Source organism: Thalassophryne amazonica, chromosome 17 (assembly GCF_902500255.1).
Source record: "Thalassophryne amazonica chromosome 17, fThaAma1.1, whole genome shotgun sequence".
Classification (NCBI taxonomy): Eukaryota; Metazoa; Chordata; class Actinopteri; order Batrachoidiformes; family Batrachoididae; genus Thalassophryne; species Thalassophryne amazonica.
In genome coordinates this window covers 42,664,242-42,682,514 of record NC_047119.1, presented here as the reverse complement: position 1 = coordinate 42,682,514, position 18,273 = coordinate 42,664,242, and the positions used below count along the sequence as shown (strand labels likewise).

Below are 18,273 nucleotides of genomic sequence, written 5' to 3'. Positions count from 1 at the left end.
GAGACAAATGGCAGTGAACATTCCCCAGCGAGTCAGAGCTCATTTTCCCAGAATGCCGAGGGTTTGATACAGAATATTCCTCAGAGGAAGATTCTTACCCTGTGCGCTGGCGAAGCAGAGTACCGTAAATGTTGCATGGGCAAATATCTCAAGATGATTAACTTCTTGGTTTATTGATCAGCAAAACATTTGTGATTGCAAGATGAACAACCAGACATGGATATAACCCAGTGTGCAGCCCCCTAAATGTGTTTCATCTTAAAAAGACAACAGGAAATTTCAGCTACTACTTTGCTCCAAACCACATGGGTGACTTAAACCTAGAGTGGAAATCCTTCTTTTCTCCATTATGAAGCTGTGAGTGGCGCTGTAACAAAAGTTGAACTTCATACAATTTGTCCAGTCACCGCCACATATGCCTGTACCTCCTTCAGAGTCGTCTAGGTGTCTTGGTGGCTTCCCTCACTAGCCTCCTTCCTGCACAATCACTTCGTTTTTGAGAACTACCTACTTTAGACAATAGCATTCAGTTTATTTCCTTGAAATACAAACCTTGGGTATATTCACGGAAATGGAAGTCCAAGAAAATCATCATGTATCCATCTCCGGACTTATCTGAACAATTCCTCAAGATGGTCATGTGTGTTATCACGTTCAATGGTCCTGCTGTGATCTAGTCATCCCACAGACTTCTTATTCTTCATAGCATTAAGAAATACTGGACAAACCACAGTTGTTTGGGACAGCTAGGTCACAGCAGGACCACTGAAAATAGAAAAGGATGAGACAATCTCATTGAATTACCAGTCGACAGAAAAGTGGCTTAAGTGATGCCAGGGTTCTCCCCAGACAATGGAACAATGGCGCCACGCCGTTATACTGCCAACTAGCCATGCTATAATGTAGTATCATCTCAATGTTTTAGCAGGAGAGTTGGTGGTATCTATCTGTGCACAAACCCGCTTTTGCGGGAAATTTCACATAAACAACTTCAGCTCTTTATTTTATCCTGTTTACATCCAGATGACACAAACTATAACAAAATGCAAGCATTACACGAAGCCATATGATCATTTTTGTTTTGTCTTGGTAGGACCACAGCCTGTGCGGGGCGCACTGATCGCTGTACCATCTGGGGAGGAGGCACACCGGCGCCCAGCGTACGGAGGCACGTGCACAGCCGACTCTATCAACGCTGTCTGCCGCAGGATCGATCAGATCAGAGGCTGAGAATGATACTGCAGCCTCTGTGACAGTGAACAGGGAGGCTTTTATGAAGAAAACGGCAGAACAGAATTCAAAATTCTTCAGGTATCGAGACACACTTTGAGATTTTTGGGGTTGGATAGCGGAATGCATTATTTCCATCCTTTTATGTTTGAAAGGTAGTGTTACGATTTCGCACTGAAATCCTAAAATTTCCGAGTGTTTCCGACAGCATTTCTTAGAGGAAAACATCTCAGTGGGCACTTGAATGACATGCTGTTAATGTAATGTGATGTCATGTTATGACGACTCGTGTTTTTTATGTGATGACTTAAGTCACGGTAAAAGCAGCCACTTTCCACTGTGCAAAAACAGTGTGAGTGCGATGCGTGCTGCTCCATTACAGAACAGTCTCACATCAAGACAGACACTCAAAGTAAAATAAAAATTAACCCTACCAGCTCCACTGAGAAGAAAAAAAAACCTGAACAGTCATCCTATTGTGACTTCTAAAGTCCGCTCCACAAAAAAAAAAACAGCGTCATGCAGACATTCCACGTGCACACTCATGGTGGGGCTAAACAGCAGCGTCACCACACGTAAGAATCTAAAATCTGACAGACTGAAAGAATTAAAAGTTTTGGGGTGAAGTGTGTCGCCTCCTGTCTTTCTGTACAGCCTCTGTAAATCCAAACCTTCACTTTCGAATGAAAAATCAGAAGCTTCGTTGGCGGATGAAGCAGTGTTCGTTTCACTGTGTCAGCCATCCGGATGTTTCTGCTTTTTCCTAAAATGTGAATCACATGCTGAGAAATGCCGACAAATGCAGAGTAAAATCCAGAGTGATAAGACATTTTCCACAAATGCACCTGCTGACTCGGGGAGGAAAGCTGGACCTTTTGTTTTTCCATTTTTATTTTATTTTTTGGCAATATAGAGTGGCGTCAAAATCTGATCTGATCACAAAAACAAGGTGAGATTTTCACACTCTGAAGTGAATGCCCCCCAGCCTGGTGATATTGTAACTTGGGAATTCAAAATTTTCAAGTTGAAAATTATACAGCGGAAAGTATAAAGTCTGGAATCTCACACATTTTAAAGTGGCCTTGTGTACATTCTTTTTTTCTTTCAAATAAGTTTATTGCACATTTGTAACATACAGTGTGCCAATGAAACAAACATTTTAGATAAATTCAACTAATCAACAATTCAGCACAGAATCAGACCAGAAACGGTACTAAAAGATTTTCATTTTTGTCTTCGTAGGACCCAGAGTGGAAGCGTTACGCACGGTGATAGTTCTCAACAGCACCGCTATACTAAAAATTTCTGGGGAGAACCCTGGATGCTCTATATTAAAAAACAGACTTCTCAAATTATTTATGGGTTCTGAAAATTGTGAGACCATACCAAAAGTGGCTATAATTCGTAAATGGTAAACATGACGTTTTTCTAAAACCTGTTGAATTTAAACTGAAAAACAATACTACAAGACCATCTTAACTGTTTAGTTTGAATCTCATGTTGTCGTATAGAGACGAAAGTAACAGAAATTGTCTCATTGTCTCAATATTTATGGACTCGACTATATTGCCACCCAGCCTCGCCGTCCTTCTCAGCACCTTCGATAGTTTGCTCAGATTGTTTGGTACTAATCAGAACACGGTGTGTTCAGTGACAAACATTGTGCTGTTGCTTTTTAGACTCGTACTTTCAAAAGGGCTCGTTATTTATTCACAGATTGCTTGGCTTGGATTCATTATTTGTGCTGATGCCTCGGTCGTGTTCATTGTGAAGAATGTTGATGTGTCGCAAATTAACGCGATCCACTGGTGTTTGTCACAGACCTGCCAAAGGTTTTCACTTCCACACAAACAATCAGTGAAAGACTGAGGCGTCACTGCCTTGTTCATCAGCATAACTCACCCCGAATGAGACTTTTAAGTTACAGATGCACTGAAAGTTTGTCCTTCAAAGAGAGCGAGAGAAAGATTATCTCATCAGCTCGCTTTGCATCAGAGTTCACCCTCGAAAAACAACATCTGCCACAGTTATTTTAGTGCTGTAACACAAGTAAGGAGAGACAAACAACAATAAAGCAGTTTGCCTAACTATCACAGTGACAGCCATGACAAACACACAACTCAACACATCATCATCACTGTGGGCGTCACATGACTCGATCTGGAGTGTTTGTTAATAAATGCTACTCCTGTTACAGCGGCGACTCGTTTTCATGTGACAGAGCCTTGATCGGACTTGATTTGGATGTGAAGAACATGAACATAAAGAGCCTGCGGGAATCAAACAGTCACCACTGAACCACCTGAGCCACCTTAAAAAACAAACACAAAGCTCATAAGTCACCTCATTACCCACTCAGTCACTCACCCTCTCTCTCCTCTCTGGTCAGGTCATTGATTCTGAGGACATGTCGTCGTGGTAAAAGAAGAGTCTGGTACGGCCATGTGGCCCAATATGGAACCACAGCCAGCCAATCACGGCTCTCCACCACCACACGCTCCTGGAGGAGGAAGACAGAAATGGGAAGAATGGAGAGTCAGGTTATGGTTGTCAATATGGTGCAACAGCACCTTGAAAATGAACCCCAGAGCCACGCTCTCACGAGCGCCACTAGCTTAGCTTATGTAACCTAAAAGTGGACGCTCTCATTATGGCCGAACAACTGTCCAGTTTCTGGGTATTCTGTGTTGGTACGCGCCCGCGGCTGGCGTGCGGAAAAAGTAGTTCCCAGATAATAGTATATAATGGAGATAATGAGTATATCTCATCTAAATCAATTCTAAAATTTACCAGTAATAAAATTATAAAGATAAGCTTTAAGAGTGGCCTTAATAAATACCTAAAAAACTTAAAGTTTATGAGCAACTTTACCTGTCATTGCTCAAGCACATTGTAAACATTGACAATGGAGTTTGATGCAGAAGACTTCAGAAAGATACAATTGGAATGGTTTGATTACCATTTACAGTTGGCAATGAAAGACTTGGGTGTTAACTTCATGTTAAAGTCAGAACAAGAAGCTGCACTGAAAGAGATCTATCTGGGACAAAGAGACACATTCTGTGTGTTGTCAATCCAAGAAGAGCAACACGCTGAGCAGTTTCGCTAAAGTAGTCCAGAGCTCAATCTGTGGGTGCGAGCTATCCCACAATGCCAAAATAGCAGAGATGTCGGTCCAATGAGAGCAGCACTCTGAGCAGGGTGCCCCAGAGCTTTTATACTGCCCCTACTGGTAACACACATTGATGTGACTAAATAAAGATTAAAGGCTCGAATGTCAGCATGATATACAATTGGTCAAATAAAGCTAATGAAGTCAAAGTCAGCGTTTCCCAGTGAGCCAAAGTGTTAATTTTGTTTTTGGTAAGAGCTTGAAAAGTTCATTAAAAATAAAGAATATGGGAAGTCATTTTTAACTATTAAAATACACAGTAAATTTTGAAGAATAAAATTTACTCTGCTGGTATATCACAGTATAAAAATCAACCCTTGAGCTGACAAGACAGTAGAGCTGATTTCACTCCCTAATAGAGTGTATTTTATTCTATTCAGATTGGGACCAAATGTTATCCCGGCAGGGTATATTTTATTCAGCAAAATTTACTGTGTAGAAAGAAAAGGTGAAAATATACTGCAATACTAAATACACTTGGCCATATGAGCACTGTGTTCTTCATAATTTGCAGTTGTTTAATTAAGATCCTATTGTCTTACATACAATTTCAATAAAGCTCCTATGTCAATCAAAAACAATATTTATGTTTCAAGAGCGGAAGTTGTGCAAATCAAGGAATACCTGTAGATCACCCTCTGTGCATTTGCAAATATTGAGACAATTTTATGACATACATTTTTTAAAGTGATAGGGCCACTCACATTTCACCAAACTGACAATTTAGTTTCAACTGAATTCCAAGCATTGCAATGTTGGTTTAAAACTTATTGTAAAATTACAATGCATTTTCAATATACAGTGCATCACTTTTACCACATCTTATGTTACAGCCTTATTCCAAAAATGCAGTAAATTCATTTCCCCTCAAAATTCTACTCACAACACCCCACATTGACAATATGAAAAGTTTTATTGAAATTTTTGTAAATTTATTAAATAAATATATATTTACATAACAGCTGAGTGGATCCTTGTCATTTGATTGGTGCTTTGTATGTCACGTGACATGGATTATTCATCCCATTTGTGTTGCGTTGCATTTAGAGTGCATTTTGGTTCCGTACATTTGGTACCATTGCATGCTGCGAACCCTGCCCACTAGTGGGGGCAGAAATTAGCTAAACATGTGGAGTTTGTTTTGCTGATGATTTGAAGGAGCTAATTGATGGCCCTAATTCTTCAAACACACAAAAACAAGCTGTAAGCCGTCTGGAGGCATGAAGAGCTGTTAGGAGGAAGTTAAAATGAAAAGCTGGACTAATTTCTGACATGATTTTTTTCAGCACTGAGGAGATGCAGTTTTTTGGGAGGGCTTTTTTTTTGGAAGTACACAAAGTCGGTGCACGGCATCGTAGACTTCATTTTCAGAATTATTTTTGGACTCCTATTTAAAGTCCGTGTTGGATTGTTGACATCAAAGCAGCAGTGATGCACAAATGCTGGACAAATTTCTGACGTGATTTTTTGCTCCACTGAAGAGGTACAAAGTTTTGGAGGTTTTTTGGAAGTACACAGTCGGTGCACAGACGGCATCACGGACTTCAATGTCAGAATTATTTTTGGACTCCTATTTAAAGTTTGTGTTGGATTGCTGATGTCAAAGCAGCAGTGATGCACTCGCTGGAGTGAAGTAGTACACAGTCTTTTTTTTTGAAGTACACAAAGTCAGTGTAATAACACACCAAAATGTAAGCCCCTTTTCTGCTGTTTGTTATACAAATAATAAATGCTTATGAGTTCAATGGTACAATATTTCATGAGGTGAAAGCTGGAACATACCATTCAACGTATGTGTGTGTGTGTGTGTGTGCGCGTGCGCAATCAAATGACAAGGATCCACTCAGCCGTTATATAAAAATTAATATAATATCAAATGACGATCTATTTTAGCTGTTACATAAAACAAATAATGAATGTTTTTACATTCTTTCAATGGAAAGACTATTTAATTCAGTGAAAGCTGGAATATACCATTCAACTCAGCTTTGTCTCGCTGAATGGTATGTTCTAGCTTTCACCTCATGAAATATTCATACCACTGAACTCAAACATTCATTATTTGTGTATGTATATACACATACACATATATACATATCTCCTAAGAAATCACATGTACAACAGTATTCACACCCTTTGCTCAATACTTTGTTGATGCACCTTTGGCAGCAATTACAGCCTAAAGTGTTCTGGAATATGATGCCACAAGCACACCTATTAGCACAGCTACTTTTGGGCAGTTTTGTCTATTCCTCTTTGCAGTATCTCTCAAGCTCTATCAGGTTGGATGGGGAGCGTCGGTGCACTGCCATTTACAGATCTCTTTAGAGATGTTCAATCAGATTCAGGTCTGGGCTCTGGCTGGGCCACTCAAGGACATTCACAAAGTTGAAGTCACTCCTTTGATATCTTGGCTGTGTGCTTTGGGTCATTGTCCTGCTGAAAGATGAACCGTCACCCCAGTCGGAGGTCAAGAGCACTCTGGAGCAGGTTTTCATCCAGGATGTCTCTGTACATTGCTGCATTCATCTTTTCCTGCTTCACTGTAGGGATGGTGCCTGGTTTCCTCCAAACTCGACGCCTGGCACTAACACCAAAGAGTTGAATCTTTGTCTCATCAGACCAGAGAATTTTGTTTCTCATGGTCTGAGAGTCTTTCAGGTGCCTTTTGGCAAACTCCAGGTGGCCTGTCATGTGCCTTTTACTAAAGAGTGGCATCCATCTGGCCACTCTACCATACAGGCCTGATTGCCATGCCAAATTTATTGGCACATGAATAAAGTTTTGTTTTGGCTTTTCCTTAAACACAGTGGTTGTGATGCACGAATTAATTTTTATCTCTTGAAACTATATCATTTCATTCAAAACCATGAAAATATAAATTCTCCTATAAACATAGCTGATACGTCACTTTTAAATTGTATTATCCCATGCTAATGCCTTAGCAGATTTTGACTGATATATACACATCTAAATAATCTATCTAACAATTAGTGTTGCTTTCTGAAAATCTCCAATCTGGTGACCTCTGCCAATTCCCCAAGTGAACCTTCAATTTGTTCTCTTTAGTATTTCATACTCTTTTCCATTCCCACCTTTTGCTTACAAATTCACCTTTAACAGGATGGAAACAGAACCGAATGAAGACAGAGAGGAACAATTGAAGAGGAGAATTCGACTGGAGACTCGCCCTAAACGGACACCTCGCAGAGAGAGTTTCATTCAATTAAGCCAAGAAAGTTTTTGTTTGAAAGTAGAGGATGTCTGCTGGGAGTGGAACCTAATTCAGACTCCTCAAAACACTGCAGTGCACCAATTTACAGTCCGATCCTCGGCTCACAGACGGCGGCAAAAGACTCGCAAAGATATACATCTCTGCTTCAGCTGTGATTTTGTAAAGGTCAGCTCCCAGGAGGCGCTGTCCAGGAGATTCGAGTGGCTGCTCTGCTTGAAACCTTAACACAGTCCTCCCTGAGAAACACACAAACAGTCCCAGAAGAACAGATTTCACTTCAGTCCCTCAACGAATCACCGCCTTCCAGGATCCCCCCCGGCTTCACTCTTACTGGCTGCTTAATACTCGAATTCAATTTATTTTACACCAGCTGCCTCATTCTTGCTTTTGTTTTGTCACAACAATCAATCTGATGCACAACTCAAGACTCACATTTCTCCGTGCTTTGCTCTGCCGTGAAGCTGCGACTGCAGAAGCAGATAAAAAGTCTCTCCAGTCACAGCCACTGAAGACTGGAACTCCTTAACTCCTTTGGAGTTTTCATCGGTGTCTTGGTGGCTTCCCTCACTCCTGTTTCATGCACAGTTACTTTGCGGACAACCTACTCTAGAAACATTTTCTGAACAGTGTCACACTCAGCACTTCTTAAGGACTGAAATAACTGAACAAAAAGTTTATAGTCATCTCTAGAACTTTAATCTGCTGACTTACTGAAATATTACTAAACACACACACATATGACAGCACTCATTTCAGACCCTTAAAAAAGGGGGATCATGGAGCACTAGTGGCTGAGGGGTTAAGATGTGTAGCGTAATGTTGCGTCCCCAGGTTCAAAACCAGGCCTCATCAGCCTTTACTGTGTCCCTCTCCTGTCCAAACAGCACCTCAGAATAGAGACAAATTTGGCACACATATACTGTGACATATGGGGAGTGTCACAGGCTACTGAACACCTTAGTAGTTGCAGTAATAAAGGGGAGAGACACTTTTGTGCTGCATCATCATTGGCAAGTGTTTTGCTTTGCTTGCCTCTACTGGTGGTTGGCTCTCACTGCGGTATTGTATCACTTCCTGTTCTGGAGCACAGCGGTGTTTTTCTGTATCTGTTAGCTGTTTAATCTGCGCAGTTAGATTGATCTAGTTATCTAGATTACGATTTGTTTCCCAGTGTAATCTTTACGTGCCTTAACTAAAGCACTCCTTCTGCTGAATCACCTCTAAATTATTTACACATTATTCACTTTGCGTGTTTTTAGGAATCCGCTAGCTTAGCGTAGCTACTAGCTCTTAGCCGATTTAGCATGGCGGCTTCTCCTGTCTCTCCCGCACTTTTCTGCTCTGGGTGTGAAATGTTTAGTTATTCCTCGGCCTCCTTTAGCAGTAATGGTACTTGTAATAAGTGTAGCTTATTCGTAGCTTTGGAAGCCAGGCTGGGCGAATTGGAGACTCGGCTCCGCACCGTGGAAAATTCTACAGCTAGCCAGGCCCCTGTAGTCGGTGCGGACCAAGGTAGCTTAGCCGCCGTTAGTTACCCCCTGGCAGATCCCGAGCAGCCGGGAAAGCAGGCCGACTGGGTGACTGTGAGGAGGAAGCGTAGCCCTAAACAGAAGCCCCGCGTACACCGCCAACCCGTTCACATCTCTAACCGTTTTTCCCCACTCGACGACACACCCGCCGAGGATCAAACTCTGGTTATTGGCGACTCTGTTTTGAGAAATGTGAAGTTAGCGACACCAGCAACCATAGTCAATTGTCTTCCGGGGGCCAGAGCAGGCGACATTGAAGGAAATTTGAAACTGCTGGCTAAGGCTAAGTGTAAATTTGGTAAGATTGTAATTCACGTCGTCAGTAATGACACCCGGTTACGCCAATCGGAGGTCACTAAAATTAACATTAAATCGGTGTGTAACTTTGCAAAAACAATGTCGGACTCTGTAGTTTTCTCTGGGCCCCTCCCCAATCGGACCGGGAGTGACATGTTTAGCCGCATGTTCTCCTTGAATTGCTGGCTGTCTGAGTGGTGTCCAAAAAATGAGGTGGGCTTCATAGATAATTGGCAAAGCTTCGGGGGAAAACCTGGTCTTGTTAGGAGAGACGGCATCCATCCCACTTTGGATGGAGCAGCTCTCATTTCTAAAATCTGGCCAAATTTCTTAAATCCTCCAAACCGTGACTATCCAGGGTTGGGACCAGGAAGCAGAGTTGTAGTCTTACACACCTCTCTGCAGCTTCTCTCCTCCTGCCATCCCCTCATTACCCCATCCCCGTAGAGACGGTGCCTGCTCCCAGACTACCAATAACCAGCAAAAATCTATTTAAGCATAAAAATTCAAAAAGAAAAAATAACATAGCACCTTCAACTGCACCACAGACTAAAACAGTTGAAGGTGGTCTATTAAACATTAGGTCTCTCTCTTCTAAGTCCCTGTTGGTAAATGATATAATAATTGATCAACATATTGATTTATTCTGCCTAACAGAAACCTGGTTACAGCAGGATGAATATGTTAGTTTAAATGAGTCAACACCCCCGAGTCACACTAACTGTCAGAATGCTCGTAGCACGGGCCGGGGCGGAGGATTAGCAGCAATCTTCCATCCCAGCTTATTAATTAATCAAAAACCCAGACAGAGCTTTAATTCATTTGAAAGCTTGTCTCTTAGTCTTGTCCATCCAAATTGGAAGTCCCAAAAACCAGTTTTATTTGTTATTATCTATCGTCCACCTGGTCGTTACTGTGAGTTTCTCTGTGAATTTTCAGACCTTTTGTCTGACTTAGTGCTTAGCTCAGCTAAGATAATTATAGTGGGCGATTTTAACATCCACACAGATGCTGAGAATGACAGCCTCAACACTGCATTTAATCTATTATTAGACTCTATTGGCTTTGCTCAAAAAGTAAATGAGTCCACCCACCACTTTAATCATATCTTAGATCTTGTTCTGACTTATGGTATGGAAATAGAAGACTTAACAGTATTCCCTGAAAACTCCCTTCTGTCTGATCATTTCTTAATAACATTTACATTTACTCTGATGGACTACCCAGCAGTGGGGAATAAGTTTCATTACACTAGAAGTCTTTCAGAAAGCGCTGTAACTAGGTTTAAGGATATGATTCCTTCTTTATGTTCTCTAATGCCATATACCAACACAGTGCAGAGTAGCTACCTAAACTCTGTAAGGGAGATAGAGTATCTCGTCAATAGTTTTACATCCTCATTGAAGACAACTTTGGATGCTGTAGCTCCTCTGAAAAAGAGAGCTTTAAATCAGAAGTGTCTGACTCCGTGGTATAACTCACAAACTCGTAGCTTAAAGCAGATAACCCGTAAGTTGGAGAGGAAATGGCGTCTCACTAATTTAGAAGATCTTCACTTAGCCTGGAAAAAGAGTCTGTTGCTCTATAAAAAAGCCCTCCATAAAGCTAGGACATCTTTCTACTCATCACTAATTGAAGAAAATAAGAACAACCCCAGGTTTCTTTTCAGCACTGTAGCCAGGCTGACAAAGAGTCAGAGCTCTATTGAGCTGAGTATTCCATTAACTTGAACTAGTAATGACTTCATGACTTTCTTTGCTAACAAAATTTTAACTATTAGAGAAAAAATTACTCATAACCATCCCAAAGACGTATCGTTATCTTTGGCTGCTTTCAGTGATGCCGGTATTTGGTTAGACTCTTTCTCTCCGATTGTTCTGTCTGAGTTATTTTCATTAGTTACTTCATCCAAACCATCAACATGTTTATTAGACCCCATTCCTACCAGGCTGCTCAAGGAAGCCCTACCATTATTTAATGCTTCGATCTTAAATATGATCAATCTATCTTTGTTAGTTGGCTATGTACCACAGGCTTTTAAGGTGGCAGTAATCAAACCATTACTTAAAAAGCCATCACTTGACCCAGCTATCTTAGCTAATTATAGGCCAATCTCCAACCTTCCTTTTCTCTCAAAAATTCTTGAAAGGGTAGTTGTAAAACAGCTAACTGATCATCTGCAGAGGAATGGTCTATTTGAAGAGTTTCAGTCAGGTTTTAGAATTCATCATAGTACAGAAACAGCATTAGTGAAGGTTACAAATGATCTTCTTATGGCCTCGGACAGTGGACTCATCTCTGTGCTTGTTCTGTTAGACCTCAGTGCTGCTTTTGATACTGTTGACCATAAAATTTTATTACAGAGATTAGAGCATGCCATAGGTATTAAAGGCACTGCGCTGCGGTGGTTTGAATCATATTTGTCTAATAGATTACAATTTGTTCATGTAAATGGGGAATCTTCTTCACAGACTAAAGTTAATTATGGAGTTCCACAAGGTTCTGTGCTAGGACCAATTTTATTCACTTTATACATGCTTCCCTTAGGCAGTATTATTAGACGGTATTGCTTAAATTTTCATTGTTACGCAGATGATACCCAGCTTTATCTATCCATGAAGCCAGAGGACACACACCAATTAGCTAAACTGCAGGATTGTCTTACAGACATAAAGACATGGATGACCTCTAATTTCCTGCTTTTAAACTCAGATAAAACTGAAGTTATTGTACTTGGCCCCACAAATCTTAGAAACATGGTGTCTAACCAGATCCTTACTCTGGATGGCATTACCCTGACCTCTAGTAATACTGTGAGAAATCTTGGAGTCATTTTTGATCAGGATATGTCATTCAAAGCGCATATTAAACAAATATGTAGGACTGCTTTTTTGCATTTACGCATTATCTCTAAAATCAGAAAGGTCTTGTCTCAGAGTGATGCTGAAAAACTAATTCATGCATTTATTTCCTCTAGGCTGGACTATTGTAATTCATTATTATCAGGTTGTCCTAAAAGTTCCCTAAAAAGCCTTCAGTTAATTCAAAATGCTGCAGCTAGAGTACTGACGGGGACTAGAAGGAGAGAGCATATCTCACCCATATTGGCCTCTCTTCATTGGCTTCCTGTTAATTCTAGAATAGAATTTAAAATTCTTCTTCTTACTTATAAGGTTTTGAATAATCAGGTCCCATCTTATCTTAGGGACCTCGTAGTACCATATCACCCCAATAGAGCGCTTCGCTCTCAGACTGCAGGCTTACTTGTAGTTCCTAGGGGTTGTAAGAGTAGAATGGGAGGCAGAGCCTTCAGCTTTCAGGCTCCTCTCCTGTGGAACCAGCTCCCAATTCAGATCAGGGAGACAGACACCCTCTCTACTTTTAAGATTAGGCTTAAAACTTTCCTTTTTGCTAAAGCTTATAGTTAGGGCTGGATCAGGTGACCCTGAAACATCCCTTAGTTATGCTGCTATAGACGTAGACTGCTGGGGGGTTCCCATGATGCACTGTTTCTTTCTCTTTTTGCTCTGTATGCACCACTCTGCATTTAATCATTAGTGATCGATCTCTGCTCCCCTCCACAGCATGTCTTTTTCCTGGTTCTCTCCCTCAGCCCCAACCAGTCCCGGCAGAAGACTGCCCCTCCCTGAGCCTGGTTCTGCTGGAGGTTTCTTCCTGTTAAAAGGGAGTTTTTCCTTCCCACTGTAGCCAAGTGCTTGCTCACAGGGGGTCGTTTTGACCGTTGGGGTTTTACATAATTATTGTATGGCCTTGCCTTACAATATAAAGCGCCTTGGGGCGACTGTTTGTTGTGATTTGGCGCTATATAAAAAAAATTGATTGATTGATTGATTGAAGTGTGCGCCATACTTTTTACCTCTTCAGTTTTGCAAGTAACAGTAACAGCTGCTGTCTCTTCTTGAGGCAGATTTAGCCGCGCCTTAACAGTTCTCCGGAATCTGGGAGGCCAGAACTTTGTTGGTCAAGATGTTTTCATTTCAGCATCTGAATCAAACACGCTAGTAATGAAGGCTGAAAAATACACACACACACACATATATAAATTTTTTTTTTAAATGTTAGTCATGCAAACGTTTTGTTGTAATTCCTATAACAACCAGGTTTGACTGTAGTTATTTTCCAGCATTAAAGGTCTCCATCTGGTTCAAAATGCCTCTGCTGGAACCTTGACTAAAAGCAGAAGGTTTGACCACATTACCCTGATCTTGGCTTTGCTTCACTGGATTCTGGGTCTGAGGTCTGATTTTAAGGTTTTATTGCTAACTTATAAAGTTATTCATGGACTAGCACCTCCCTACCGAGCCGACTTAATTACATCCGGCGTAACAGCCCAATCTCATGTTCTCAGGGTGCAGGATTACTATGTGTCCCTAAGGTTAAAAAGAAGTCAGCAGGACATAAGTGTTCTCTTATCATGCATCTGTATTATGGAACAATTTACCTGCTGAGACAAAACAGTCTGATACTGTGGAATCATTCAAGTCCATATTAAAGGCTCATCTGTTTTCCCTTTCATATAGTGAACATACATGTATGGTGTTAAATCACTTATCTTAAACTGTGTTATTACGTTCGCCAAAGACATAATAATATCACTTGCGTTTATTTGTCTGCCTAACTGTTAGCAGGATTACGTCAAAACTACTGCACGGATTTTGACGAAGTTTTCACAACAGATGGATATTAGGCCAAGGAAGAACTCATTACATTTTAGAGTTGATCCGGAATCAAGTTTCACTAATTATATATATATATATATATATATATATATATATATAGACAACTAAGAGTCAGGAAGGTAGATCTCGAGGACTGAACTTGGGTACCCTTGTATTAGGCCATGGAAGACTCCATTAAATTTTGGAAGTGATCTGGATCCGGACTGGCAGACATCAGGAATCTCTTCCTCTTGTTAAAAATGGAGCAGGTCTCAGTCTCATTATATCAAACATTTTGGGCTTGTTATTGATGCAAAGGGTTAGCTGCCAGCAAACATTAATACTCTCACTGCTTCTCTGTTGATTTATTGCCAGCAAATCCAATGCCCTAGGTGCTGTTAATTCTGCCCAAGTGATTATGCACCTTTTCTGTTCGTCTGCGGTATCACTGCATAGAGTAGGGAACCTGAGTGTCTCGTGGCTGGGCGAGTGGTTGAGGTGTGACCTGCACCACATGGTGGATGGTTGATCTGACCCACCGCATCAAAGCTGTGATTGGCAAAGGACCAAAAAAAAAAAAAAGCAGGAAAATATACAGAGCACCTACCATGACATGGCGACTCCCCTTCCAGACAGACAGACAGACAGACACACACACACACACACACACACACACACACACACACACACACACACACACACACACACACACACACACACACACACACACACACACACACACACACACACACACACACACACACACACACACACAGTGCCATTACTTAAATATACTGAATCACATATAGTGCAAACAGTGCACACTTAATTGACTCTTGGTCAGCTATCAATATTATTGGGACAGGTTCATCCAGGAGTCAGCAAGACCTCATTTAGGACATTCTTTTGGCGATTAGGAATGTGGCAAGGAAAGGAGTTAAAATAACACTGATGTGGGTTCCAGCATATAGGTATCCCAACAAATGAGAAGGTGAATAGGGTGGCCAAAGAAGCCGTGACAAATGAAAACACAGACATCAGTATCAGTCTTTCCAAAGCAGAGGGCAAGTGTTTTGTCAGGAGGTAAATTAACTTATAGTGGCAAAAATGCTGGGAGCAAGAGACTAATGGTAGACATTTATTTTCAATAGCTTGTAGAGTGACAGATTCAGTAAATAGTTGTAGAAGAAGAGGGTGGAAAAGAAAAGGATGAAGTCACTATTGCTAGACTGAGAACTGGTCATACTTTCTTTAACAGTACTCTCTTCCTCCTAGGAAAACATCAGGATGGACTGGGTCTGAAATGTCAACAACCAGAGACGGTGCAGCATGTTCTCATACTGTAATAAATATTCCAGAGAAAGGCAAGAGCTTCTCTCAGAATTGAGAAGAATAGGCCTGACAGAAGTTTCTGTAGGAAGTATTTTAGACAAGTGGGGGGGGGAGACACTGGACTCATCAAGAGGATTTAGTACTGCTATAATAATGCTGATGCAGAAGGTGGCAGCAATGCAACAATCAGGATGCCGGCTGCTGTTAAACACCACAGAGACGACTGCGTGTGCTTGATTTTTTTTCCACAGTCCCATGTTTTGAGGATAGAGTGCATTTCCAAAATACCACAAGAAACCAACAAAAAATAAACAAATTGTTGGACCCATTGATGGTGCAGCTAAGGCTAAGCTAACGTTAGCCGATAAAACAGCGGTGCACTTACGTCAAAGTTTATTTTCAATTACTCACTCACCTCAGACAAATCTGCAGAAGTGCCGTTGCTCAAACTGGGTGTGTGTAATATGTCCAAATAAGAATTTAGGATTGAGTGTGTCTCACAGACTGGGTCTGAGGGCATCTGGTTCTGCCCGGCTGGCTGCACTCTGAATAGTCACTGGAAAAAAAACCCCCAAACAAACAAACAAAAAAAACAGCTCCTTCCAGCAGGGTGATAAGTCACTCGTTTTTTGCTCCCAATTTTGTAGTTATGACTCAAACTGTGTGCACTTGGCCCACCCCAGCAAAAGTGATTTGCACAGTTTACGAGCGCCTCATTTTCAGATCAGAAAAGCTGGATTTATCCAGAAGAATCCCCCACCCCCACATTCCACAATGATAGCCAGAAGTGCCACTACTGGTGGCAGGGATATGGTACGAGCCTTGAACTCTGCAGACTTGGCCTGGAGATGGACATGCACCATCACACACTTTTCTTTGTGTCTCCTTGTAACTTTGTTAGTTTGGTCTAAGGAGTGGGCCACTCTTCTAAGTCTGGTCTGCTTGAGACCTTACCCATGAGAAGTGCCTTGGGGCAGCTTTGTTGTGATGTAGCGCCATAGAAATAAAGTAAATTCAATTATCTTCAAACAAGAGCAATCAGAGATTTCTGATGTCTGCCAATCCGGATCACCTCCACAATTGCTTAGCAGTTAGAGTTGCGGTAAAATTTCCAGCTAGTGAAACTTAAAAACTTCTCAACAATCCATAAAATTTGAGTATTGATCATGATTTTTTAGTTTGCTTTTTAAGATTTCTTTTACAGACAAATTTGGGAAATAAACAAAATGAAATTCTGTAGACTTTCCTGAAATAAGCAGTACTTTACAGACATGGGGCCAAATACAAAAGTATTTGTATATGAAAATACATTTTTCAGAGTATTTGTATTTTCTGATTTTGAATTCAAAGTATTTGTATTTCAAATACATCGCCGATCCCAAGTATTTCCAAATACTTTGGACAATGCTAGTATTGTGGTAACCATAGCAACCAGGCCAATAATCATGTCATTGACTGCTGTATTTATTAGGTGCAATAATTTAACTTATGGTGCAAACGTAAGTCACTTTACCTACTATATTTTAACCTGTCCATATTGTAAATATCAGAGTAACTTATACATTTCATGCTGAAGTCACTTTATCTGATCACTTTTACATCCCGACAGTGTATATCATCCCGGCAGTGCAGCACTGAACAATGGTAGCCTTGGCATTACCCGGCACTCAGTGCTTTTTTTAGTTCTTGTTTTTTTAAGAGATACTTGTCTGTTTTATTGCATGCCCTTCTATTCCTACTGTTCTATGCTGTGATGTGACACTGCAATTTCCCCATTGAGGGATGAATAAAGGCTTTTCTTATCTTATCTCTTACTTTTACAAATACTTTTCAAACTTGGGAATCTCTGTGACACCGTGTTGAATATAGATTGTGATAGTTTGATTATTGCCTGTGATATTATAATAGTGAATTTGTGATAAAACATTCAATCCTTTACTTATCAATAGTATTTGGTCATGCTATTTTCACAATAAATTGTCACCGGTTTATCAGTTTTTGTGTTGATTTGTTATTTATAGTTCATAGAAAGTATTAGTTGTATTTGAAATACTCAAAATAGAAAGTATTTGTATTTGAAAAAGTACAAAGTATTTGTATTTGGAATTCGAAAATCTAAAGTATTTGTATTTAAATACAAGGCAAAGTATTTGACCCCATGTCCGGTACTTTAGTGTTTCAACGATGAAGGTTAGACTTCAAAAATGATGAAACTTTGCTCCATTTTCACCACCAATATGTGAGACAAACCTCCTGATAAACCATTACTCCATGTTGTTTTTGATTTACCTCCACTTTTATCATTGCTGTTAATTCCACCCCTTGTCAGTATGTCGGCTACGTTAAATAAGTGAAGGAAGCGAAACATTCTTGAGGGCGACTCACCAGGAGGAAGCTAAGAAAGATTTAATCACATTAAAAAGATGTTGCACAGAGAAATACATCACTGTAAAAACACGAATTTCAGCCATGAATTAAAACCTGGAGATGAATTCTTCCCAGACATTAAAAAAAAAGAAAAAACGCCTGCACAGCTTTAGGAAAAGTTGAGTTAAACTCTCCTGCAGAAAGTTCATTGACGTTTCCTCCGAGCTTGTTACTGAGACATTTGCTGGCGCATTTAATGTTGTGCATGATGCACCGTTACTGCTGCACAGTCATCCAAACACTTGCAGAGCCAACATTTCTAATCTTCACGCAGGTTAAAGACGGACGTCACAGCATTCTGTTAATGAGCATCTCTGCTGTCCAATCACATGCTTCACTAAGACCAACCGAGGAGAGTGAAGTGAGGAAAAA

The 18,273-nt window shown here is 40.7% G+C and overlaps 1 protein-coding gene across 1 annotated transcript in view; it reads right to left on the bottom strand.

Moving 5' to 3' along the window:
* The window catches only part of galt (galactose-1-phosphate uridylyltransferase), a 58,288-nt gene that overhangs the window by 18,440 nt on the left and 21,575 nt on the right, over positions 1-18,273 (bottom strand). The window contains exon 8 of the mRNA XM_034192650.1: positions 3,598-3,730. Within this exon, the coding sequence (XP_034048541.1) occupies positions 3,598-3,730 (133 nt within the window). The remainder of the gene's footprint in view (positions 1-3,597; positions 3,731-18,273) is intronic.